Source organism: Anomalospiza imberbis, chromosome 11 (genome assembly GCF_031753505.1).
Source record: "Anomalospiza imberbis isolate Cuckoo-Finch-1a 21T00152 chromosome 11, ASM3175350v1, whole genome shotgun sequence".
In the NCBI taxonomy this organism is placed as follows: domain Eukaryota; kingdom Metazoa; phylum Chordata; class Aves; order Passeriformes; family Viduidae; genus Anomalospiza; species Anomalospiza imberbis.
In genome coordinates this window covers 17,302,702-17,328,952 of record NC_089691.1, presented here as the reverse complement: position 1 = coordinate 17,328,952, position 26,251 = coordinate 17,302,702, and the positions used below count along the sequence as shown (strand labels likewise).

The 26,251-nt window shown below is 48.3% G+C and overlaps 1 protein-coding gene and 2 long non-coding RNA genes across 3 annotated transcripts in view; 2 read left to right on the top strand and 1 right to left on the bottom strand.

Moving 5' to 3' along the window:
* Nucleotides 1–468: 468 nt before the first annotated feature.
* On the top strand, nt 469–4,570 carry LOC137480830 (uncharacterized). The gene is made up of 2 exons (XR_011003121.1): nt 469–3,297; nt 4,078–4,570. It is a non-coding gene; the product is annotated as an uncharacterized lncRNA (long non-coding RNA).
* On the bottom strand, nt 3,263–4,085 carry LOC137480831 (uncharacterized). Its single transcript, XR_011003122.1, has 2 exons — nt 3,684–4,085; nt 3,263–3,640 (listed from the first exon to the last, which is right to left on the bottom strand). It is a non-coding gene; the product is annotated as an uncharacterized lncRNA (long non-coding RNA).
* A 3,409-nt stretch (nt 4,571–7,979) lies between the features above and the next one.
* LRIG1 (leucine rich repeats and immunoglobulin like domains 1) overlaps nt 7,980–26,251 on the top strand; it is a 91,763-nt gene continuing 73,491 nt past the window's right edge. Inside the window, 4 exon segments of the mRNA XM_068202200.1 lie at nt 7,980–8,094; nt 8,097–8,232; nt 8,234–8,307; nt 8,310–8,541. Of these exon segments, the coding sequence (XP_068058301.1) occupies nt 7,995–8,094; nt 8,097–8,232; nt 8,234–8,307; nt 8,310–8,541 (542 nt within the window). The 5' untranslated portion in view covers nt 7,980–7,994.

The following is a 26,251-nucleotide window of genomic DNA, read 5'->3' as shown; positions in this document are numbered from 1 at the left end:
GCTCCCAGTCCAGCAACCAGCAATCCCTCCTGACCACATCCAAGTGTGGGCTCTGTATAGAAGCACAGAGGGCACCTGAAATCCCAAGGAAACACCTCACGCAGAGGCACCAGTTCAAACAATGCCATTCATCAATAATTAGTCAAACTGGAGTTAAACAGCCCAAAACAAGATAGCACTTGATAAAATAGCATTTAACAAGAGAAGCAGATCACTTTCACTTGTAGCTTGGGATCATGACAGATATTCCAAGTATCATAAGGCTTCACCGTGCACTCAAAAATATCCAGCACACCCCAGATGCATTCCATTCTCCCAAAAAAAGGACAAGTCCTAGGGCTAAAAACAAGAAGTCACCTGAAGCCTAGCTCTGGTATTTCTGGCAAAATAGCCAGCAAGATCTTAATGGGGGGGGGAAAAAAAGGCACTCACCACCTGCCACGTCACCCTCAGGCCTCCCTTGAAGGATAAAGGCTTGGGGCAGTGCAGGTGGTGCCTGGGAGGTTGATAACCCACGGGTGGTTTTTCTCCCCACAGGTGTAGCCCATCCAGGGACCCAAGCAAAGACACCCTGCACCCCATAAATGTTGGAGAGAGCATAGGTTGCCTCTTCTGCAGACAGCCCTGGTTCAGAGGGATGGTTTTTATAGCTAAGGGCTTGTGCAGCATCAGGTGGTGGCAATGTAGCAGAAGGGAAGGAGTTCAGCTCTCCTTCCTCCTCTCAGCAAGCCTATGCACAGGCATGTGGCTATTTACTGCTTTGTGACCAGCTGGAGTCAGTGACAGCAAAAACCTCATCACAGTGGGGGAAAGTGGAAGGTAAGAATGTCATTTTTTGTTTTCTTCTTCCACCTTCTTGCTTGGGGGCTCTTTTGGACATTGCTTGTTCCCTGAGTGGTGCTCAGGGAGAGCTCCCTCTCGGTGCCCCAGCAGTAGATGATGCTGCTGCCGTAGCTCTGTGAGGAGCAGAGGGGGTGGGTTGGTCTGCCCTTACCTTCAAGGGGTCTGATTTTGGATCATCCAAAAGAAAGTATTGTCCAGGGTAAGCAGAATGGAGATGCTTTGGCCAAGTGGGATGGAAGGGAGTAATGTAGACCTCTTGGAGGAAAATATGAAAGCTAAAGAATGAAAGAAATCCTAGCTGAATTTAGCTCCTCTCTGAAGCAGCAGAGGTGTGAGGCTAAATGTTCTATGTAGTTTCTTCTAACCCAAGAGATAAATCAAATCATGCTGGAGTGTTTTGGTTTTGAGGGTATTTTCTTTTTTAAATTTGGGTGGCAGGGAGCATAAGGCAACTTGTGCCTCTTCACACAGTGCTTCCTCAGATCACAGGCTGGAAAGGGATTCAATCTCACTATTTCTGTGGGAGCTCATCACAGTGTGCCTTTCTGCAGAGCTGATGGAAGCAGCATCCTTAAGGCCAAAGGAATGCAATCCTCTTGGGATGCAATGGAAACAGCTGCTCTGCATCCCTGGAACTTCCCGTGGTCACTCTCATCTTGTGGGAGACGAAGGCGTGTGCTGAGAAATGGGTGTCACACACTGAGCTTATGCACGAATTCCAAACATCCATCACTGGATCTGTGGACAAAGCTGTCCAGCTACTGCAGTGATGGTGTGGTATTGCCAGAGACTCGTTCATGTGCCATGGCAGACTCTGAGAGAAGTTTGAGACGTTTTCCATCTACTTGCTTCCCCTGTTTCTAATTAGTTATGGTATTGGCATAAACTGGGATCTCTGTCTACTAAGCCTTCATCTGCTCTTCCTTATTCCCACATGAAGTCATAATCCTTCATGGCATGCCAACTGTTGCACTATGGCAGTGATTTAGGGTGTCTCAAATCAGAGGGTAATACCTCAGGTACTGAACAAATAGAATAACTGTGGAGGAAAATAAGCCTTGTGTCACAAACTGCTGGTAAGAACACATGTGTTGGCATGGGAGACCAAGAGAGGAGTGGAGGAGAGGCTGATGTATCCACAGAAGAATTTGAAGAACAATCATGAGATTTTACACATGGCAGATGTCTAAGATATTTTGAGAGATTCTTCTCAGAGCCTCTAAGCCACAGCAAGGCCCCGCCACATATTTTGTTCTTCACATAATGATGCTGTGCCATTTGTATTGCAGTATTGATGCACTCCTGGGTGGTACCAGCAGGATGAGAAGTGTGGTTAATAGCTGGCTTCAAGGGCCAAACAGAAATATCAGCCTGCAGCTCAATCCTTAGCCAAGAATGAGGCACTCAAGCAAGGAAACAGATTTCTTTCCTAAACAAGGGATCAAAGTATGATGAAGCAGTGGACAAATCTTAATATCTTCCAGCCAGATGAAGCAACAAAAGACAGTTTGGTAGTAACAGCCCATAGTAATCACAGAGTAATTGAGTTCCAATAAAAGTTGTCACAAGGTATCTTGCCCCACATCCAGTATGGATAAAGATCAAGGACAAAAGTTGGGAAAACTAGCTCTGACCTGTAAAGGCAGTGCTTGCTTACCAGATGCTTCCAGAGTCTGGCTGCTGTGGACATTCTGCAATCATCTTCCTTTGATTGTTATATGGGATCTGGACCTCGGAGAACAGCCCCAACTTGTGCAACCCTCAGCTAAGCTTCCCTTGAAAACCCTGCCAGGCAGAGACCACCCCTGCTGATGGTGCCCTTCATCTGCAGAATAAAGACTGGACAGTGAGCTGTTAAATATGTTTATTAATTAGATATTTAAATATTTATTAATTACTAATATAGATACTCAGCTTGGCAGTTTTTTTCAGAGAGTACTCTGCATTTACTCCATGCAGGTTTTTCCTTATCTGAGCCCACAGAGAGGTCAGGGTTGTTTTGGGGCAGGGTGAGTTACCTTTTTTTGCCATGAAAGTCACTGGAAGTCAAGACAACAGCCAACAGCAAGGAAATCCAAACTTTACTCTGGGAACACTTTGGAGCCCACTACTTGTATTAAGCAAGCTTGTGGCTCATTTTCCCACTTATATACAGGTGAGAGCTTACAGTAAAATAAAGCATCTACTGCTTTTCAGCTGCACATGGAGTCTCTAGCCCTTTCTGGAGACTTAGCCAGAGTGAAGAAATAGTCTTGATTTAAAGCATCCCTATCTGAAAGGCATTAAACTCCTCCAATATTTCTAATTTTCTTTTCTATTATTCTCTGAGCAGGGACAGGTGTCTGCAATTTTATCTGCAGCAGGATTCCAGTCTTCCTTGCTCCACTTGCATCTTTTCATCTAACACATTCCTCTGGGGCTGCAAGAACTTCACGCTTCCCTCTCAGCCTGGAGGTGAGAGCAAGGAGCAGAAGTTGCACCATGTAATTATGGTTATTATGCCAGTTAATAGAGCTCCTCATAGCATAAACACTGCTAGCACTAGTCACTGCTGGGAACTGCTCTGCTCTTGCTGTTGGAGGCTTGGCACAGATCTGAGTCCAAGTCCAGATCTGAAGAGCAAAGCCCAAAATCTGCCAGGCTCACAATGGGGCCAAATCTTTCCCTGGGCTTGGGGAAACCTCTGGGTTTTGGAGTTCAAGCGTGATTAGTGTAATGTTATGCTGAAATGTGTGATCCAAGCAGACAGTGTTCAGGTCTACCAGCTTTCTTCCTGCACTTGGAGTCAGTCCATTGCCTTGTCTACAAAAAAAAAAAAAAAAAAAACAAACAAAAAAAACCAAAACTTTTAAGCAATTGAGTGTAATCTCCAGGTTTGAGTACTACAGATTTACATTCAAACCCTCACTCTTATGTTTTGCCCATCCAAATGGCAGGCAATATTCTAGTGCTGTCTCTTTCTCTCTCCCTTTTGCCTTGACAAGAAACTGCTCTTGTGCTATTTTGATAGTCTGCCTTTAGAAAGATGAGATAAATACACATACATTTATACAAGAGTTTTAGGAGAAGTCCTTCAGTGTGGGATAAAAAACAATCAGAGGTGGCAAAGTTGTGACAGAACTTGGATGTAGTTAATTGGATCTACTTATTTGCACCATTTTTTACTAACTGCCTGTGTCAGTCCTGGGCTGAGAAAGCAATTTAACTCATTGCCTGTGAAAAATGAAATGACAGCAGCTACTTGAGTGAACTTTCACATTAACGAAGCATGATCTGGTCTTGATCAAAGACCTTATGTTCTTGGAGGAGCAGAGTTCAAGCACAGCCTCTAATTTCAAGAGAAGAAAAGGTTTCTGTGTCATTGCAAGGTAAATTTCAGAGTTTGAGGCCAAGGTAAACTTTCATGTCAGCACTGTTAGTGACCCTATACTGAAGCTTGACTTGATCATCTCTTGCTTTAATTCTCCCTGTCATATGCTGCCTCCTGCTAAGCTGAATTGGCTTCACCCATTTAAGCAGTGAGAAGTGATGTTATCACCAGTCATTGCTTCCAGGCACTTGTGGATCACGTCATGCATCTTGCAGGTTGTACCAACAAAACAAGCTCTGAGGAATGGGGTTGGCATCCAAGAGAGACAAGACACCAGCTTTGGGTGGCAGCAAGCCATAAAATTGTCCTTGCATGTCTGGTGTGACCAGAACAACTAATAAACCTCTGGAATGCTGATGCTGTGGTTGATCTGGTTGCACCAGAGAAGCCATCTCTTGCAACTGGGATGGCAGGAACCAAATCATGAGCAGCTGATACCAAAGAGATATATTAATGTGACTATTGCTGTGCTGAATAATGACTGTGAGTCTGTCACACCTGCTGAAAACTTTTTAAGCATTTGGCATCATGATAATATTGATTGGACCCTCAGTGCACCCAGGTTGACAATACAAGGGACTGCAGCCATGGCAGCAGTCATTTTGCAAACATCAACACCTTTACACTGCTGGGTGTAAAGCCATCATGAAAGTTATTAGGAGAAGACAACAGTTATTACAGATGGATTTGTAGCCCTGCAAATAGAGGTGAATGGAGGAGTGAATGAAAAATGTCAGATGCAAGGATGGTCAAAAAGAGCAAAGGTCCATCCTTTTCTATTTTGCTGCCTCCAACCTCCAGCCTGCCCCAGGAGAAGTCAAACATGTCCTTCCCAAAGTCTGACAGCATTGCCATTGTTGTCCATCCAGTGTGACACCTCTGGGGTGCTCTGCAGATCACCAGGGCTCCTCCTCAGTGCTGGGTCTTGCTCTGAAAGCCAAGGCATCTGTGAAAAGCAACGGTAGCTCCTGGGTGGTTAGAAGTTAATTGGAAGGCCTAGCTTGCAAATCAAACCAGAGAGAGATACTTTTACAGGAATCAGGAGACAGAAGCTCAGCTCACGTTGAAGATGAAGAGTGCCCTGAGCCCGGGGCTCGTGTGAGTTCCTGGCTGTGCCCCAGGAGTGTGGGGTCACCTAAGGAGAATCATCTGGGGCTGCTTCCCCAGCTGTAAAGCAGGATAATGCTTCTGTTCTCACCTCAGTTTGTCTTCTCTGTTTAGATTTCAAGCTCCTCAGGGCTGTGTCTGATACATGTATGTACAGTTCCTAGCTTAATAGAGTCATGATCCAAACTGAAGCCTCCAGGCACTCCTGGATATTATATCATTGCTAATTTCACAAGAGGTTGCAATCAAATTCCTGTATGGGGGAAAAAAAAAAACTCTGAAAAATCCCAGAAATGAATAAAGCAAGCTATTAAAAACTGAGGAACATTTTTGCTGAAGTGGAAATAATGGTACTTTGTCCCAAAATGTATAAAATATGTATTGCAATTAAATTCTCTATTGGCAAATTGCTCTACAATTAAAAAACACAGAAGCTTGAGTGAGGCAATTAGAATAATAGTAGAGTGTTAATTATAGCTTGATGGATTCTGCATGCTGTCAGCAATTACCTTCCAAGTGTGCACTTCTGAACCAACTCCAAATCCACAAAAAGACACCGGCAGAATTAGAAGTATCTTCCGTGTTGGCATGCCTTTGCCATTTTAAAATTTGTTTTCATAAATACTTTTATAAGCTATTTAATTAGATTTAATGAGGTTTGAGGAAGAAACATCCTCCATGCTGCACACAGACTCCAGCACAGGCATTGACTTGGGGATGAGGGAGAGCACAACTGAGAAGAGTCTCATTCCTTCCAGCTGCCCTTATTCTCTGTGCAAGGATATTTTGTGCAAGCTGAGGTGATTGGACCCAGGTTCTAGCAGAGTTGTTTCTAGCTTTCTTTTTTATTAAGGTTATCTAAATCTTTTAGATCTCTCTCTCTCTCTCTCTCCATGGGAAACTCCATACTTACCCTCTTGCCCTAACATTGAAAAATATTGACATGAATTGTTGAAGTTAATTGAAAAGCCTGGTTGTCAAATCTGAAAACACTTCAAAAGAAGCAAAAGGTCTCTTTATTTCTATGGTACCATCCTTACTGAGCAGGAGAAATCCTCTCCATAAAAGTGCTTTTGGGTCCAGCAGAAGATGTGACTGCTGTGTCGGGCAGCTGACTGAGCAGCTAAAAAATCCTTGTGCATTGTGTCAAATACAATTCATGGTTCCACTGACTGATTTGTAAGAAATCTAGAAGAAAAGGAGAATAGGCAAGGGGTTAGAACGTCCTCACCCAGAGTGATATTTTCCCAAAAATGTGTCTCCTCTCATGCCTTCCCTCACATCATCAAGGCAGTGTTTCATTGCTGTGATCACTGATGCTGATGGTCGAGAATGACCTTGCAAGATTTTTTGCCCAGTTTTGGGACTATAGGCAGGAATGCTGAAGCCCAGGTATTCAAAAGCCAAATTGCTCCTCACTCTTAAGTTTGGCTAGCCACCTCTTCCGTCAGTTGCTGATAATGCTCCAGTGTGTTGCCTTTCCTTGCTGCTGGTTCTTACTCAGGGTATGGAGAGCAGACGTGCCTTCACCCTCCTCATGAGACTTGTGAGGCTGCCAAGACTCCACGTCCTGCATGGGGAAGAGACACCGAGGCTTTGACACGGGACTTTCACAACCTGTGGACCAAATGGAATTTCTTTGGTTGGGCTTACCAGCAAATTCACCATCATACCTGTTTATTCTGGTCAGCTGAACCTATTCTCTAGGTGACACCAATCCAGCTTTGATGCCTTTCATGAGTTTGTACAGCTCAGTCCCACTCTGAGCAGCCTGAAATGCCATTGCCCTTGTGCAGCCTGTTTTTTGGGGAGAGGTGCATACGATGAGCAGCATGATTGGAGCATCCTGCAGTGCAATGCCCCGTTCTGTTACAGGAAGGAAATACGGCTCTGTCCCTGCACGCAGGAGGAGGGCTGCAAAATTAACCAAAGGCAGTAGAAGCAGGATTGCCCTGCGATATGCATTTCTCTCCCTAAAAAAATCCCCTTCTCCCCACGTAACTGCTGTAAGGGGTTAAATAACACTCCCGCCCGCCGAGGGTGCGCTGAACACTCCAAGCGCTTCCTTCCCTAAATGCTGCGTTGGGCCACATCCAAACTCGACCGGAGCGGGCTGGATGCTCTCCAGTGAGCTCGGGAGCAGCCTCGGCGCAGCCCTCGGAGCTCATGGATGCTCCGGATCGAGCTGTGCCCGTGGTGCTCCGGGTGCCGCTGCCCGTGAGTCCCGCTCCGACCCGCTGCGGGCTGGGTGCCCTCTGCGTCTGCCCTGTGCTGGGCTTCCCCACGCAAGGGCACACGTGGGACGGGCAGCCTGCGCTCAGGTGCGCTCTGGAGCACGCGGCAGTAACCGACCCACGCGTGTCCCTGCGGAGTGCAGCCCCACGGCCGCTTCGTGGCGTCCGGAGAAGGACAAGCCGGGGTGCAGGGCCGCCCGCAGGCCCTGGTGTTCCCGCAGATTGCCGGGATTTACGGGAGGGAGGGTTTGGGAGCGCGGGCCCTTTAAGAGGGGCAGCGCGGGGGGGCGCGCCCGCCCGCGTTCACACCTGGAGTGGGAAAGGGGGGCGGGCCCCGGCGCCCGTGATTGACGGGCGGCGTGCACCAATGGGGCGGCGCGGCGCCGCGAAGGGGGGGGCTCCCGGCCAATGGCGGCGCGGCGGGGCCCGCCCGGCAGCCAATGGGCGGGCGCGCGGGGGGCGGCGCGGCTACATGTTGCGGTGTCGCCAACGTGGGTCCGCGGCGAGCGGCGCTCGGGCCGGGCGGCAGCGGCGGCTCCGACCCCGCGGCAGCGCACCGGGACCGGCCGGCGCCCGCCGAGCCCGAGCCGTGCGGCGCGGAGCGGCAGGAGGAGCAGCAGCAGCAGCAGAAGGCGCTTCCCGCGGCGGGGACGCGGGCTCGACCCGCCCGGCAGTGCCCGGTGGATGCCGGTGCCGTAGCGCCCCGCAGGGCCGGCGGCCGCGGCGATGCTGCGGGCGGCGGAGCGGCGCTGAGCGCCCGCGGCGTGAGCGCTCCTGCCGCCTCCTCCCGCCGCGGACGTTCCCCGGTGCCGGATACAAAATGGCGCTGCCGTCACGGGCGGCGGCGGCGCTGCTGCTGCTGGGGCTGCTGCGCTCGGCCGCCGCCGGCTGCCCCGCGGGCTGCGCCTGCGGCGGGGACACGCTGAGCTGCGGCGGGCTGGCACTGCCCGCCCTGCCCCGGGACCTGCCCCGCTGGCCGCGGCACGTGTGAGTACCGGGGGGGCTCCGCGGGCGGGAGGGACCCGCGGGGACGGGCCGGGGGCGCGGCGGGACGTTCGGGCAGCCGGAGCACCGCGCCTTGGCTTGTTGTCAAGGGCAGGAGAACCTTAAACAAGAATCCCCGCGAAAGTTCGATTTGTTTATTTAAGTGAAGCAGGCGCTGGGCTGCGCGGTGCGGAGCTGGTCCCGTGATCCGGTGTCCCCTCTGGCGCCCACCCGGCGCGGGGATGGGGGACGTGGAGGCGGCGGGGGCGATGCTGGTCCCCGGTGAAAAGCTGGGGCTTGGGGCTCCCCGTATCTCGGTCCCGTTCGGGGCTGGCCTCCGGGTGTGCCGGAGGAAAGGGAGCCGGGAGCGGGTTTGGTCTCTCAGCGATGGGATCTGCTGGAGATAACGGCCAGCTTGGGCTTCCGAATCCTTATTAGGGCATCGTCCATCCATCCATCTGTCCGTCCGTCCGTCCATCGGCGCCGTCCCGGGCCGCGCCCGGGTGCCCGAATCCGGACCCCAGCGCCGCGGCCGCGGCCGCTCTTCTGGCTTTTAATGCTGCCAACGTTTTAGGCTGTGAAATTGGGGGATCGAAAGGGAGTCGAGGGCTCCTGGGGAGTTTCGGTGAAATCCAGGTGTTTTCCAGTCAAGGCGGCGCGGCTGGCCGCGCTCCCTCCGTACTTGCGTGTGTAGCGAAGTTACTGAGCTGTGGTGTGTCGTATGTCCTGGGGGGCAGCTGAGCTTAGAGCCCCGCACCTGGTGGTTGCTGCAGCACCGTGCGATGTTTTTTATCCCTGGAAGGGAGTTTTAAAGCGCTCAGGCTCGTGTCCAAGCGCAGGACAGTGTCACTGCCGTTTTCTGGGAAGTGCAGTGCTCCCGTCGTGTGACCGCTCCTCTGGGCTCGTGGAAGTTGGAATAAAACATCAGTCACTTGATGCTCAGGAGATTCGGGGGGACATGTGTGCTTGGCATTGACAGTTCGAGTCGTTTAACAGTCCAGGAGGACCAGAGTATGTGTGTGTGCTCACAAACTTGTGAAAATAAGTGCCCTGAACTGTTAGTTAACTTCGGGAAATCAGTATTCAGAAAAGGAGAGGGAAACGGCGCTTCTGCTGCGGGGCCTTTCTGCTGTTTGAACAGATTCATAAATTATCGAATCTCTAAAACCCCTGGTTGTAATAGATACTCCTCAGCCCTGCCCGGAGAGAGGATGGTCACTGAAGTGTTGCTGGAGATCATCCAGCTCCTTATTGAAGAGAATTATTAGAGGTTTGTCGGGTTCTCCTGGTGGTATTCGCGTTTAGCTACAGAAATGCCTTGTTTTACATTAAATTATCATGTCTCATATTGAGAGGAACGCGTGGCCTCTGCATTAAAGCCCTGACTCATCCCATTCACCTGTTGCTCTGAAGGGTCTTTCCCTCACCTTTCAGAACAAGCTTTTAATAATTCCAGCATTCCCATGCACCTCTTAAAATAGGTTTGTTTGGGCAAGGAAGTGCGTTAATAACTCAGACAGAACAAATTTATTGTTCTGTTTTTTTCTCCGGAGTGCTAATACCCAGGAGTGTCTTTTTCAAATGGAGCAGGTTTTGGAGTGTCTTGTATTCAGTTCAAATTTTATTGGTGAAGTAAGAGCATGTATAAATCTTCTGCTATGGACCCGTGGGCTGTTGATATTTTAGAATGCGGTTTGTAACTTTGTATATTGCAAACTAACCAGGAGTTGGTTAAATGATTGCTTTTGTATCTGAAAATGCAGCATTAAGGCTTTTTTCCTCTCCGTAGCTAGTGTAAAAAGACGTTGAAGCTATTGCAAGTACTTTTGTTTTTAGAGTAATACTGTTTCTAATTACTAAAAGGTACTAAAAATTACCTATTTCAGTTTAGAAGCACAGGGATGAAGAATGTTTTTCAGGCTTAGTGCGATCGTAAATGTTCATTTTTTGTGCAGAGAGTTAAGTCACTTCTTTACTGGTTTAATGTTCTCTATAAAAGCACCATGTGCTAGCGAAAAGTTACCTCTGTGCAAGTATCTCTGTTTCTTTTTGGATTTTAGATTTTTTTTTTTTTTAACGTGCCCTTTTAAAGAAGAAGAAGGCAAACGTGAAGGTCTGCAGTGGTCCATGGCTGATGCGGGAGTGCAGCCCAGGGGGTGCGGGGTCTCCAGCCATAAACTGGGCAGAGCCAGGCGATGTTGGAGCTGTGCATCCCTCATCTCCGTCCCTGCTGGGCAGGCTGTGTCCCGCCGGAGGTGTTTGCTCCCCGGGGTGATAAGCTTGGGCATGTTGGATCTCTAATAGGAGACGAGATAAAATCCAGTTTCCAGTGACTCTGGTGGCTGTGCTTTAACTTCATTAAGGCTCTATTGAACAATCCCTCCTTAGCAGTTTATCTTTTTTCCTAACGAGTGCCACAATGCTGAGGCAGTGCTTGGAGTCGGTTTTCAGTGTGTTGGAGATAAAGCTTTTGTTTGTCGGCTTGGAAATGCGGCTCGGCAGCCGGGGAGGGTTCTGGAACAGACTTAATCACGCCGCGTATTTTGTCAACAGGACTATCAGTACCGAGGAAAAGCACTGGGGCTTTTTGAAACTATTGTTATTTCTCTGCTGGCAGCAGAGCTCGGAGTTGTAATTTTTCTCCCAAGCTTTCAGAAGGAATAGCTGATACGCAGAGGGGCTGCAGTCGCTCACATTTAATGTAGTGTGGCATAGATGTTTTTCAGGGTTGTTTTTGTTTGTTTTTCTTAAAAGCAACAGGCAGCTCAGCACTGTGTACCAGTTATATAAGTGTTCTTGACTTGCTATACAAGGCACATTGCAACACTGCCATGACCCATCCCGTCCTCGCACCAGCACCCAGCTGCTTGGGAAGGGTTCCTGATCCTGGGAAGGGTTCCTGATCCTGGGAAGGGTTCCTGATCCTGGGAAGGGTGCACAGAGCTCCTTTGCAGTGCCTCCCTTTGGAGGTGCTTCGTATCTTCTAGTGTTTAAGTCTGAAGTTTGTTTTTACAGTAGAGTTTACATGTGGCATGAAGTTTAGGGCTAAGCTTAAGTACAGAATGCTTCGTGCCCCAAAAAAGCCAGGGTTTCAGCAGTATTGGTGATGTGACACATCCCCTGCATCCTCTGCTTCTGTCTCTCCATGCTTCTTGACTTTTGAGGAGTGGCAGAAGAGATATTTCCTTTAGGCATCATGTGTGACTGAGGGTTTTCTCTTTTTCTATTTAGTGATAAAGCAACAGTATTTTAGGTACAGCTTTTGGTGAGAAGATTTAGGGACAGTGAAGCTAAGGATAGTTAATTCATTGCTAGCATGCTCTGCAGGAAATAAAGTTTTTATTTTAAACAGAAGTATCGTGCATTTGTGATCCAAGTGACTAGGGGATATTTTAGGGGATATTGACCATCCGTGCATGGACCCTTCTGCCTCTGGGTCAATGTTCATGTGCCTGGCATGTCTGGGAAAAGGCAGCATCCCCAGGCACTCGGGAGAGCTGGACTAAGAGCTGCTCTCTGTTTCCCAGGAAGGCTCCAGGGTTTGGCCATATGGATAAGCTACCCCGAGGCACCAGCTTCGTGTGTGTTGGCTCTTTGCACGATGCTGCTGCTCTCTGGAGAGATCAGGGCAAAGTGTCTGAATGCTTTTTAAAGTCCTGTGGGTGCCTGCCAGTGGTTTCAGGGTCTGGAAGTGCATTTGAACTAAGAGTTAGAAGCAGTCTCTTTCTGGGCTCAAGTGCATGCACACAAAGATTTTATTCAGTGAAACTTAATGTTTGTGCTCAAAATTACCTATAAATTTATTGCTAAACTGGAGTTTTCATGTGTCAGGTCCTGTCACTTTGCTTTCACATGGTAGGGTAGCTTCTTTGCTTGCTTGGTAAGGGGCTGATGCTGGTTGCATGGGATTTTTTGGGAGAAGGGCATTGCTTGCTCTCGGGCTCTGGAGTAAGTCTGCTCCTGCAGATGCTGGAGGAGGAGGTGGTGTGGGGGCCTCTCCTGCTGACAGTGCTGGGAGGGGGGAGTGCTGCTGGCAGTACCTCTCCCGTATGTCCTGCTTCCAGGCCTGCTGAAATAATGGAACAAAGATTAAGTAATGGTCACCCTGGGCTCCTGGCCCCGCGCAGCTGTGGAGCTCTCAGCGTGTGCCGGCTGCCCGGGGGGGCTGCAGCGCCTGGAAGGATGGCTTGGGAGAGGGATGTGGCTTGGTGCAGGTGGCTGGTCCCTCTCCCTCCTCCTGGGGCAACAGTGGAAACCCAAAGACGTCCTGCGAAGCCAGCGGCTCCCTGCTGGGCGGTGCTCCAAGGAGGTTTTCCTGCTCAGGTGGGACAGTGCTGGGAGCCCGTGGTGCTTGTGGAAGAACTCCTGCGTGGCTTGCAGTGACACACAGCCCCGGTGCTTCCTGGGGCACTGTCCTTGCCAGTGGCCCTGCTGCGGACAGTCCGCAGCCCCGGGATGGCTCTGCACGCTGCGGGATTGCAGTTCCTGCGCTGCAGCTCGGCCCCGGTGGGTAACAGCAGAGCCCCTCCTCGCAAAGCTGTGCCTCTCCGGGCCTCCTGCTTAAGCACAAATAAATACATGTGCTTGCAAGTAAATCCACCCTTCCTGTGCGAACATGTGTCGGTGGATTCGCTGACCACCCTCAGCATGCCGCAGTATTTATTTATCAGTTCCTACAGGAGGGCAGCAGTTAACAGTAAGCCCTCTGCATCTGCTGTCTGAGCTTCTCATCTCCATCCCACACTGAGCAGAAATTGGCTCATCGGACTAGGATTAAAAGTAAATACGAGATTGATAACAAAGGAAAAAATACCCCCACGTAAGAAGCCCTTCTGGCATTGGCAGAAGCCCCTGGCTTCTAGTGAAAAGCTCTAGGACGCCTCTGCCTCCTCTGCATATTCCTCTCTCCTTTTGAGAAACTTCACGGCATTTAATCACTTTGAGACTTTTCCTCTCTGCAGTGACTGCAATTTGAAACGCAGGGGTCCCATACAAAAGAAGCAAGTGCTCAATGGGCTGTGTTAATATTCAGTGCCATTTACAATGGGTGCAGTTTGAAAAGGGGAGAATGGATGGTCTGGGAGCTGGGGGAGGAGGAGGAGCTGCAGAGCGAAAATTCCCAGGACAGGGGAAGCAGCGTCTCAGTAGGCAAAAAAATAAAACGAACACACTGTCAAGTGTTCTCCAGAAAAATCAACTATTATGTGTTAGGTACAGCTTAATATTTTTTTCTTTGCTTGTGCAAAGTGCTCTACAGCCTTCTGGATGTAAGGTTTGGGGGTGGCTGAGCTTTGCAGGATTTCCTGCTTGGAATTTAAGGAGCAAATATGAGGTGGATTGTCTTATCCATTCGCTGGTTGGCATCGAGAAGCTAAAGGTGGTAAACTAATACGTTTGGGACCCCAGACACTTCAACAAAGCACTTCAGGTACTTAAACGCTTCCTCGAGCATGGGTGCGATTTCACTTCCCTGCCTAAGCTGCTGCTGGAGTCCTGTCTCTGATGGGGATTTAGGCAGATGTAGGAGCTCTTGGAAGTGGGGCTTTATTTGGTGTGTGAGCCTCACCTGGTGCAGGGAAGTCCGAGAGCACTGCAAGGATGGTCCCAGACTGCAGCTTCAGAAGAGCCTGCTGGAAGGGCTCAAGGTGGATTCATGTTGAGGCAAATCCCCCAAGAACTGTCCCTGAAATGCCCTTCTGACTGTGCTTGCACCTGGGCTCATGAATATCGGAGCATCTCCCACCGGTCTGCTGGGCAGCTGGGGATTGCTGAGTGCCACCCTGGGCATGCCCAAGCAGCGCCTGCCTTTGGCTCCCGAGCGCTTTGATCCATCCAAGAGGGACTCAGGTTTTGCCTTGAAGTTTGAGTGGCTGCAAATTGGGATGATGGCTCTCATTCCTCAGTAGCCAGCTCTGCTCAGGATTTGTGTATTGGCCCTGGTTTGTGTATTGGCCCTGACTGGTATGTTAGCCGCACCCAGAAACTCTCAATTAGGGCTGCAGGGCTTTTAATTGATCTCGTTGGCTGCCCTGCCAGACACCTTGGATTGAGTTAGCTCAGCTCATCAGCTTTTAACACAATCATTTTGTGCTGCTAACCTAATCACCCAGTGTGACTCCCTTGTCTTGCAGTGTGGAGCTGGATGGGGTCATGTGGATGAGAGCAGCAGAGATAATTTAGACTAATGTTGCTTGGGAGAGCCATCTGTGGAAAATCCGGGCTTCAGGTTGATCAGCTCTGCGGGACCTGGGCTGGGCAGGAATTAGCACCTTATGCAGGGTGAGGGGAGTGATTTAACATGGAATTTGATGAATAACAGTAAATGAATAAAGCACCTTGGTCTGGATGGTGGTTCCATGCAAACCTGGGCACCCCCTGACAGCTCTCCCTTGCTAGTTTTTAGTGGCATGTGAAGAAAGAAGCAGAGTGTGAGGCTCCAGGGTGTGCAGAAAGAAACACTTCCTGCACACCCTGGAAAAATACCTGTTTCCTGGTACATCCAGCTATTAAATGATGTACTACAATATTTTTTTTTTTGTTTCCTAGCATGGATAGAGGCCTAAGTCAAGGACCAGGGTGCCGTTGTGCTAATGCAGAACATGAAATACCTATTATTGTTATAGCTGAGTCATCCATTAATAGTTAACCAAGTCCTGTGCTGCAGCCCAAGTCCTGCAGCCCCAGCCTCCTCTGGCTTCAGAGAAGGACCACAACATATGTAATATGTTACACTCCCTCATTATGTTTTCAGCACGTTGTCTCTCAGGCCACAACCATATAATTTTGGAGATGTCTAGAAGCAGGCCCTGCTATTTTGGGGACACCTCTCAAGACCTGATGATGTGTCACATCCAATTCCAGAAGCATGGTTCACTTCCACGTGGTTCCATTTTCAGTTTGAGTAAGAATTGAAGGACAGGCTTCAAACTGCAGCCATCTGTGTAGCTTTTATTAACCATGCTGGATGTGCAGACAGAATGGTTGCTTATTTGCACCTGCCATGGCAGTTTTGTAGCTTCCCACAGTGGCTCTGCATGGATTTCAGGAGGAGAAATATAGGAGACTTAACAATTCAACAATTTGATGTGCAGAGTTTGGGTAGTGTTGATGTTGCTGCTAATAAAGAGGCAGTAACTTGTGTGAATTTTCCTTTGGTGTCTTTTTTTTGGACCTTTTGGGGCAGTCTCATTATTTTTTGAAAATAGCAGAGGTGCGGTCTTAAATATAATTCTTGTCAATCCTACTCAACTTTACTTGGTTGCATATTGCAGAAGTTTCCCCTTGGAAGGTGCCTGTTTTTAGAGGAATCCTTTCAGGTGACAGAACACACCCTGCTGAGTTCTGTGGCCATTTGGCTGTGGAATCTTGAACTGAAATGCTTTTCCTAGACCTCCTCTTCCAATTTTTAGGTTTGTTTTTCTCCCTATAAGAAGGCAGACAAACCCTCAGGTGCAAGGAGGAAATGAGAAATTCCGAATGCCAAGTCTGGGCAGTGCTGCTTCCCACTTGCCCACACACACAGGGACAGGGATTTGTCCTCACCACTTACATGTTTCTCTGGTTGCCCAAAGCCTGTGATTTTGGGATGGGCACTCTCCAGGATAGAACCCTGCTGTCTTTCAATGCTGTGAATGCTCCTCTGCTCTGGAGACTTTACCATCAACACTAACTACTCACAAGCCTCTCTCCAAAATACTCACCTGCAAATTCCAAATACACTTTGCCTAGCTGGTGTTCAGGCTGCTTTATAGCTTCAGTTATAGTGTGTTTTAGCCTGCTGCATGCCAATATAAACACAAGTTTTCTATGTTAACTGTCATCTAAAAATACTCCTAAGAAGTGATGGCTGTCCAGCAGGGCAGGACGTGCAGCCTGTGTGGCAGTGCTGGGCTGCTCCCCAGTGCAGGTGGGGACTGGGGCTGAATTGCTGGATGGCATTCAGTTGGAGGTGACAGGTTTGATGGATGTTGATTAGTAGTTGTGTTTATGGGTTGCAGTGTCTGAGGTGTCCTGTGTGTGTAGGTGCTCCACTGGGGTGTGGTGATGTCCATATAGGAGTGGGGTGGTGGGAGACTTTGTGGGGAGGGGAGCTGCTGGTCTGTGGATTGTGTCCTGGATAATAAAACAGTGATTGTAGGAAACGGCCTGGCTGGAGGCCCTGTGAAAAATTGCCCCCTAAATGTGTTCCAGTTGTCCAAACACCGGTGCCTCTCCTCGCTGCACTGTGTGCAGGGGGAGCCTGGAGCTCTGCTGCTGCCTGGGGAGCAGCCCCAGGCACCCTTTGCTGCCTTTTTGCTGTGGCTCTGCCATCCATCCAGGTTTCAGAGTTGTGGAAAAGTACCAGAAACAGTCCTTTAGCATAGGTTTAAAAAATGTCCTCCAGCAGCCTGGACAGGATGAGCTCTTCTGCAGCAGCCCAGTTGTGGGCAGGCAGCCTGAATTTGGCTGTTTCCCATCACAAGGTGGTTGCTTTGAGATGGAGCTGGAAGCTGCATGGAGCCATGGGATTTCTTCCTCTCTCAGGAGACTTTGCAGCCTCAGGGGAATGAGAGAAGGGAGGGGTATGGCAGGGATGTGTCCATGGCCTGTGTTGGCAATGACCTCTCTGTAATTTGCAAAGGGTGAGGAGGTGTATATTGATCCTGGATGCTCTACTTCTCTCATGCCCAGTTACTTCATTGCTCACCCACCTGCCTGGTGGTGGCAGAGGCATGGGCAGAAAGGCCAGGTGCTGTGACACAGGGCAGCTGGCTGGTGCTGGAAGTTTTGCTGCCCATGGTCTGGCCTTGCTGGGAGCCAGGAGAGCATCCCATGCTCTGTTTGTCCATGTAACTCACTGTAAACCTTTGTCCCCTCCTGAACTGCAGCAGAGTCACATCCACATTTGTATTTCATTTGTTTTGGCAATATGGGGAGATTTCTCCTGTTTTAGGAGATTTAAACAAACAAACCATGTGATGTTTTATTTTGAAAGGTGTCATAATAGTTTGTGCTTTTTCTTTGCTAAGTGTATTTTTGTGCTGTTCCTGTCTGTTAGTCTATAAACAACTCTGTTCATTCTTTTTCCTCCTTTAACAAGTAATCTAAGTCAGAATTTCTGGCTTTTGAACACCTTTGGATTCTTTTGGAGTAGTGCATGCATTTTGCATATAAATCAATAAATAAAGTGTGGGGTTTTTTTTAGACTTTTGTGAATTGGTAGGATTTGTGAGAGTTGTGTCATCGTTATTGTTTCACATGGCTGTAAACCTCTTGTGTATCTCCTCTCCCACTTTCCAACCTTTGTTATTGAGGTGGTGACCACCCAAAAGCTGTTAAGGTTGATTAAATTAAGGTGTTTGAATGACTGTTCATAAGAGTGGATAAATCAACTTTTCTTGTTACAGTAGGTTAGAAAATAATATTAGAATGGGTACCTAGGCAGACTCCACCTTTGCTCTGTGAGTGGACAAGGAGAAGTTCTCTGGTTTGAGAGGAGGTCTGCAGAGCTGAGGCTTCACCCTGATTTCTGAGCACTTTTATCCAGGGTTGTCACTTGTTTTGCCTGCTGGACAAGGAGCTGGCAGCTTGTCCCTCCATCCCAGAAGGATGCAGTGGGACTCCTTCAGCTCCTGCAGTTTTCGGTTTTTCCTGCTGTTGATCTCTGTGAGGCTGAATCCAGCTCCCCAGTGAAGTTGCTTGGCTTCTGACTGCTTGGTGAGCTGAAGCTCTTCCAGGAGCTCTGGTTTCATCCTTGCTGACCTTACCAGCAGAGACACTTACTGGTCTTTGAGTTAATCTCCTCAGACAGAAACTTGTACAGATCTAACAGGATGTGTTTGGCTTACACTCTCTACTTCAAACAGCTGGATTTGTTCCTCCCTGGTGCAATAATCTCTCTGAGGCAGGTACTGCTGTTTGCCCAGGTTTCCTGAAAAAGGAGGCTGTGCAATGGTCCATGTGTCTGTTCTCTTCCCCCAGAGCTTTTGATGCTGTTGGGCAACTTTTAAGGGGTGAACTGAAATTTGGAATGCCTGCCTCTCCCATAGGCAGCAGGCTGAGGAGAGTGGCTGTATCCCCACTGAGGGAAGGGAAGCAGTGTGAGGTTACCCTGTGTGAGAAATCAAAGAACCCCTGTGGGAGAGAGCAGTGCTGTTTAACCATCCCTGCAGGAGAAACGGGTGACAGACTCCCAGCTGGGAGACAGGGCTGTGCTTACCTCTGTTATGAGGTTGGTGAAGGAGGTGTTCAGAGTCTGGCTGGTGTTATCTGATATCCATAGCCATGGGCAGAGGATTTCATGCTGGGTTACCCCTTGCATTGCTCCTGTGAACAGGGGATCAATGCCATGGAAAAAACACCCAAATCCTGGCCTCTTTGGGGACCAGCATGGTTTCCTCTGTGTCTAAAGTGATGTCACCAGTGCAGTGGAGGAGCATCTCAGCCAAAGCAGCAGGCTCTTGTGACTGCCACGGCCACAGCTGGGGATTGATTTTGGTAACTTGCTGCTCCTCTTGAAGCAGCATTTCCAGGAAGAAAGTGCCTTCACAGCCTGCTGGGCATGGGGCTGTCAGCTGTGGATGAGAAGGAGTGGCCCTGGGTGTCTGCATCCCTCATACTGCTGCCTGGGGTTCCTTCCCTCGCTGGCCACTCAAGGGGTCAGGGATTTACAGCCCCTGTGGGCAGAAGGCAGAGCCACACAGCTGGCCAGCATCCTTGGGAGATGCCAAATCACAGCCCGGGCTCTTTGCTACAGTTTTTCTCTCGTGGTTCCTAGCACTTGTCTCAAGTGTTACCACTTTGTGGTCTGCTTCACAAGAGCCTGAGCTGTCCTTTCAGCTGGCAGGGACACTGGGACTGTGCTGCATCCCTCTGTGTGTGATAAGCATGGTGTGCTCAGGCTCTGTGTCCTGCTGTTTACTTTGTTTGCTTCTCTCTCTCCAGCTGGGAATAGCTGAAAGGCAGGGCTTGAAGCACCCTTTGTGCAAGTCATAATGCCAGCCATAATGCCAGCATGAGGCTTGCTGGGGAATGGGCTGTGCACCATTAAGCCATTTAGGTTTGTCACAGATAGTTTTTTTCCAAGTCAAAAAACACAAATCCACCCTTTTGGGGGAGGATGAGGTGGCAGCTGAACACTTGGGGCTGTGTTAATTAATGTTGCTTTTTTTTTTTTTTTTTGTGACGTGCATGGTTAAAAGAAGAGGAACTCAGCACAGACTTACAGGTCTGTGCATTTGGAAACAAAATGAGGAAGTTTCCCTGTCCAACAAGTTGCAATTGCTTCCTGTATGGTTTCCTGAGTAATTCTGACTGCTGGTTATAAACAGTCTCTCTTGCCATTGCAGGGTGCATCATTCCCCAGATCTCCCTTTGGACCACCACCTACCTACCATCCCTGGGATGATGGCAGCTGGTGGCAGGGAGATTTCCAATCCTCTGGGAAGTCAGTTTCCTGAACACAGCTGTGTGATAGACAATAGCAGCAACAGCCCTCATATGACTGGGATTGGGAGTGAATTGAAAACGTGCATTGAAATATTTTGGGCAGATTATGGTCTGTCATAACTGAAAAGCCTTTTGATGGTTTTCCTGCTGCAGAATTCCTCTTGACTTGTTTGAGAGGCTTTGGAGCCACCTGACTGTGCCAGCTGTGGAAGAGCAGAGCTGGTCCTTCTCTTGGCATTCCCGTGGTGTTGGGAAGGGGTTGCAGGATGCCTGTTTAGGTCTGGTCTATGCGGGCAGAGGCAGGGGACAAGCCAGGCCCTCCAGCACCTCTCACTCTGCCAGGCCTTCAGTTCCTGGCTCTTTCACCATTCATACTGGAATGGGATGGCCACTTCCACTGAGGGCTTTCAAGCCAAGGTGAAGCATCTCTGTGTGTAATATTTGATGGCATTTTGGGGCAGTATGTGGCTTTTTGACCCATGCCCAGCCTGCCACCGTGGTTGTTTTTCACCCTTGCTCTGCATTTAGCCCACAACACTGGTCTCCCTCAGTTGAAATCATCCCTCTAGCCCTCACCTTATGGTGTCTATGAGAACTTGTTGGGAAGCAGGGCAAGAATAAATGCCAAGCTGATGCAGGCAGGAGCTGGGCCTTGCTTTGGCAAGACTCCTCAGCCTGAAAATAGCCCTGTAGTTAAAGCAGTGAAGATCCATCTCACCTAATGTAACCCTATAAACATTAGGCTTTATGGATAAGCTAGAGATTTAATTTTCTCAGTTTCATGGAGTGCAATGGGTATTTCCAGAGGACAAGTCAAGTACTGTCCCAGGAGCCATGAAAGCACAAGTCCAAGTGTGGCTTGTCCTTTGGTGCTTGTGGATGGGGGGACATTGGGATGTGGTTGGATCCTGTCTGAGAGAAGAGACTGTGCCCAGAGCTTTTTCACAGCATGATCATCTCTGTAAAGGCCAAGAAAACTTGATCTGGAAGCCTGTTTTATTTACTCATTCCTAACTCCAGCCCTGCTTTGAGGGGAGCAGAGGGAGGCCATCAGCCTTGCTGTCCTGGCACAGCCATGTTCCCCTCTTGGAAGGATGGGTTCAGGGTGATATTTGAAATGCAACAGAAAACCCACACTTCCTTCAGAGTTTTGACTCTTGCATTTTTCATCTTGGGCAGGGTTTAAATTTTTCTGCAGCATTCAAGGAAAGTTTTGGTTTCCCTTTGCCCTCATGTCAGCATTCCTGAACAAAGCAGCCTCAAGATTTGTGGAGCAAATTCTTGAAATTCTGCAAATGTTTTGAGCCAGAAAATGTTTCCAGAAACTGCGTGACCTAAGAAAGCGTTGGTAGGACTTGGACATGGCTTAGGAAAAATGAATAAGGCATTTTTATCCCTCTTTAAATTAGCATCATTCTGACCAAAACCACCATTCCCAGTCTTGAGAGCTGCTGCGCTCTGCCACCTTGTTGTTCTTAAACCACAGCTGTGCTTATTTGAATAAACCAGATAAAAAAGATACAGATTTTAAAACTGATGTTTTCCCCCTTCTTGCACTGACTTCCCCAGTGATCTTAGTGTCATTTAAATCTGAAAAGGAGTTTGGATGCTTCAAAGTGGACTTAAAAGAAAGGGAAGTAAGGGTGTGTGTGGCAACTCCTGTACCTGCAGGCACTGCAAACCTGCTTAAGGCTCCTGGGAATGTTCTTCTCTGAATGTTCTTCTTGAGGTGGTTTGGCTGTGTGGCCATCAGCACCCCATAGTTTGTGTCCTGCAGCGTCCATGTTGCTGTCATGGTCTGTTATGCTCCAAACATTGGGTTTATGCACTGATGTCTCTTGCCATGAGCTCTTTATTAGAGGCATGACCATGAGTGACCAGGAAGGGGATTGGCAGGCAGGAAGACTCCTGTGTCTGGGACCACTGTCTTGTGTATCACATAACCTTGTTTCTAAAGGTGAAACCCCAAAGCAGACCCATTGCTGTTTTGGCCCAAGTATGGATTTTGTTCATGTTTTTTTCTAGTTGTTTTTTTGGGCACATTCATGGTGCTGGGGGATTTTGGTATTAACATCTTCTCTTCAGAGAAGAGGTCTGACTCAGAATGAAATTGCTGATTGATTCCCTTTTTTGCCTGCCCCCTTTTTTCCGGTTGAAGTCAAGAACCACTTCAAAGGTTCAGATGTGTTGGTGCCAGACGCCACACAGTTATTGTTAGAAGAATCTGAAATATAATTGAAAACAAACCTTTGCTCAGCCAGGCGTATCTGGCTGTTGACTTTCACTCACTACAGAGGTGGGTGCTCAGCCTCTTCTGCTGGATTTGATGTCTACACACTTGTCATGGCAGATGAATTACCCCCATGGATTTACATCTGGTAAATGTTTGCAAAATCTGGAAAATGCGTATTTTAAGGAGGTTTTTTCCTACCTAGGATCCCGCGCTGACGCTCAAAAGTTGCCAGCATATTTGTGGAATTCCTTGCAGTAATAAAACACATCAAATTGGTCTTGGCAGGCTGATTTCAGTAGAGATGCTCCAAGTCCAGGTTTCTCAGCTTGGCAAGCAGAGTTGTCCCACTTCCTTTTAAGACTCATCTCTTCTGTGGGATATAAGGATATCGTTTAACGTAATACCGAAAACATTTGTAAAAGCATGGATAATACAGATGTCGGCACTCGTTTCAGCCTTATTTGCTGAGACAGCAGAGGCTGGTGTAGGAGGTTTGCAGCCCAGCTCAGTCAGTTCTCATGGTGAAGTCCAGGAGGCTGGAATTCCAAAAGAGCCCAGCAAACTTTTGCCCATAGCAGCCCTTGCTTGCCTGGTGCTGAGTACAAGCTGTTGTTTTCATACCCCGTAAGATGACATTTGAAAACATGGTACCCATTTGCAAGGTGCACAGGGTGTTTTAGGTTCCTGTTTCTTCTAGTTATTTCCTGTATAAATTTAGAGGAGCGCACCAGGTCTGTCTTGGAGCAGAATTTGAACTGTGCTTGTGCCCATTAACCCAGAGTATTGCCCCTCATGTGCCCCATGTTTGTGGGATGGTGTGACCTCCTGGGCATCATTTTGTCCCTCCTTGCTGCGGGTACCCAGGTTTGGCCTTCCCTTGTGCCAGGATGATGGTCTGAGACCTAAAAGCATTAGTGCAGTGGGGTGCAGGGAGCTGAGTCCCTGCTGGAGGTTACTCCTGCAGCCAGATTTGGACAATAGCGTCCCTCCAGGATTTAATAGGTCCTTTATCTGTGATTATGCTGCTGGATTTGGTGTTTCTTCTTTTAATTTGCCTCCCCTACCAAAAACACCAGTTCATTGCATATGGCTGCCTGTCTGTTGTTTATTATCTTTGCTACACTGTGGTTAGTGCTCACACATGATATTTCTTTGGTTTCAGTACAGACTGAGCGGGTTGTCCGCCCCTGGATCCAAAAAATGTAAACTATTTATAAATGAAAAATACTCTCCAGTTTGAAAGTGCTGTGTTGTCCCCTTTCCATCCAGCATGTGCACATTTGTCTATTCTTCTGTAATCCCACTGATGTAAGTCCAGATTTCTAACAATTTATGGGACTGGGGGCCGTCTGGAGAAATTTTGATGGGCCCTTGTGCTCATGGGGGAGAACACAAAGCAATAGCGATAAAAAGTAATGGAAAAATGTTATTTGGCTGTGCTGCATTCAGTGCAGATATGGCCCCAAACTTGGATAATACTTCCTGCAGAGTTCATGGATTCTTGATTTTGATTTTCCATTTGGGCTCATCTCCATAATAAGCAACTCTTGAAACACTGGGACAAAAAACTTATTAGTGTGGCTTAAAATGGCCAGAGTGCTTTTTCTGGTACTCCTTGCAATTAAACTGTGTTTGATCTGTTTTGAGCATGTACTTAGTTTTATATTGAGCTAAGAGCCTATGTTTAGTCTCCTAGGGAAGAAAAATAAGACAGGATTTAATAATGTATTATGGGAGGCTGGGGTAAGTTTTCTGTGCCTGTTTGGACAGCAGGGCAGGAGGTGATGCTGGGTGGGCAGGAGGGGATGGGCTGGACCAGAGGCTGAAACAGTCAAGCCCAGGGGCACGAGAAGAGGAGGCTGTGAAGGAAATACAAGGTGTTTAATTGAGGAGCTCGTTAGCCAGCAGCTGATGGGTTGTTTTTGTAGAGAACTACAGGGGAACTTGAGCTGAGTTGGTTTCCTGGTTGAAATGAGTGTTGCTTGGTGATGGGGCTGGTAGGAGTGAGGCATGTGGGGAGCACAGCCCTTCAGAAAATGCTCCCAAGAGAGCAGGACTTATTTTGATCTATGGTGACATGGTTTTCCATGCAGCCACGGCGATGGTAAATGAGGTAGGGCTGTCCTGCTTCCTGCTCAAATCTGGAAGATTAGCGGATGGCTGAAAAAACAGGTGGTATTTTTTGGAAGACTGTTCACAGCATCCCAGTGATTCATCATTCAAATGCAAATAGTGGAAACTTTCTCACTGCCAGTGAGTTCAGGCAGCCTTTGCCATGAAGCTACGATCAGTCAGTCTGTAAATGGTGCAAAACATCAGTAGTGTAACCAGTTCATAGAGGAATAAAGCATAATGAGTGTAAATTCAGTGTCATTTCCAGGGTTTCTCTGGACACTCTTGGCGCTGATGGTGATAATTCCCTGTTCTGTAAAACAGCAGTTGGTGGGAATATAGGGCTTAGGCTTTTAATTTTGACTCTTTGGGAGCACCTAAATGCATTTGCACGTCTGTCCTGCACAAGACAGCACTTGCTGGAAAAGGCTGTTGCAGCCCGGCTGGGCCTGTGGAGCGAAGCCTTTAATGTACTGATTGCATATTAATGAACAGCCAAGGAGGAGGACTGTGCCAAAAAGCAGGGAGCAAGAAAGCCAACAATATCAGCACGAACTTTGCACTCTAGAAAGTGTGAAGTGATGCTGGTGAAAGGAGTTTACTGCACAAGTGGAACACTGTGGTCCTCTTTGATGCCCTAATTTCTGTGCTAGTAAACCAAGGAAGGATAATTGGCCAGAGGAAGGATAATTGGCCAGTGGAGCTCGGTGGGTTCCTGTTAACCCATTCTGTACCCCTTGGAATGCTCCCCACTCCTGAGTGTGTTTTGGCGCTGTGGGTGCTTGCTCTGGAGTGTTGGACGTGCTGTGTCTGACGTATGGAGCTGTAACACCTCTCCAACACATGGGGTTACCATCCACATCTGGTTTGTATCACCCTCAGTGGTTTTATTGCAAGCTGTAGTGCTCCATCTGCACCCTTTCCCTTGCCCAGTCCTGTCCTGCAGCATCAGGAAAGTGAAATCCCAGCCTGGAAAAAACTACAAAATAGGGTGGTGTATGAATTAATTAATATAATGGCTACTGATAGCAGTGTGCTTTCCTGGTATTTGGCAGAAATTGCATATCTTGGCTCTTGCCTCTTCATTAGCTTGGTTTCCAAATCCCAAGCTCGTTAGCAAGTCCCAGGGATGTGGGTTTTGGGGTATTTTTAGGGCTCCCCACCTGCTTGGAAGCCTCCCACAGAGCCGGAGTGCTGCTGTGGGTGATGCTGGTGGTGGCATTGTCCCCATGGAGGGCTTGGGGACAGACTGGCAGCTCTGTGTGGTGGCTTGTCAGTTCTGTCTCCCTGCTCCACAGCTCCCTGCAGGAATGTGCAGTATTCAGTGTGGGGTCCCCTGTGCAGCTGGGGACTTTCCTGTCAGGAGCGTTGGGAGTATTTAAGATGATCTCGCAAATATTTTTGAAATTTTTTTGGGGTTTCTTTTGGCCCTGGGCCAATTTTTGCTTGTCTCTGATGCATAAAGTGGGTTTGAAAAAATGTTGTTTCTCTCTCTTCCCCACATTTAAACATTTCAAGAATGTCAAGTCTTGTCAGCCTTAGCTTTGCTGGAAAAAAAAAAGAAATCCCTTGAGGAGCTTGGGGATGTGTTTTGTATGTGATCTCAAAACCCTGAGGGGAAGGTACGTGAGGGAGGGAAAGAGGAGGTCATTAACAAAAGCTTCCTTTATCCCACATTTTAATGAGGCATTGCCATTAAGTAGCAGCAACCACAGAAAAATTCAACCAACCTGACTTTGTTCCCCAGTGTTTAGCCCCTTGGTTTAAATCATGCTCTCACTTTGCTGGTTCCCTGCTATGACCAGAGTTTTCCAAGGAAGATAAACTCCAAATTGGTAACACGAACCTGTTTGGTAACATGGACAAATTAAGAGAAGACTTCTCATGGAATTTTTCTGCTGTAATCCCAGTAATATGCATGAAAATGGGCACAAGAACTCT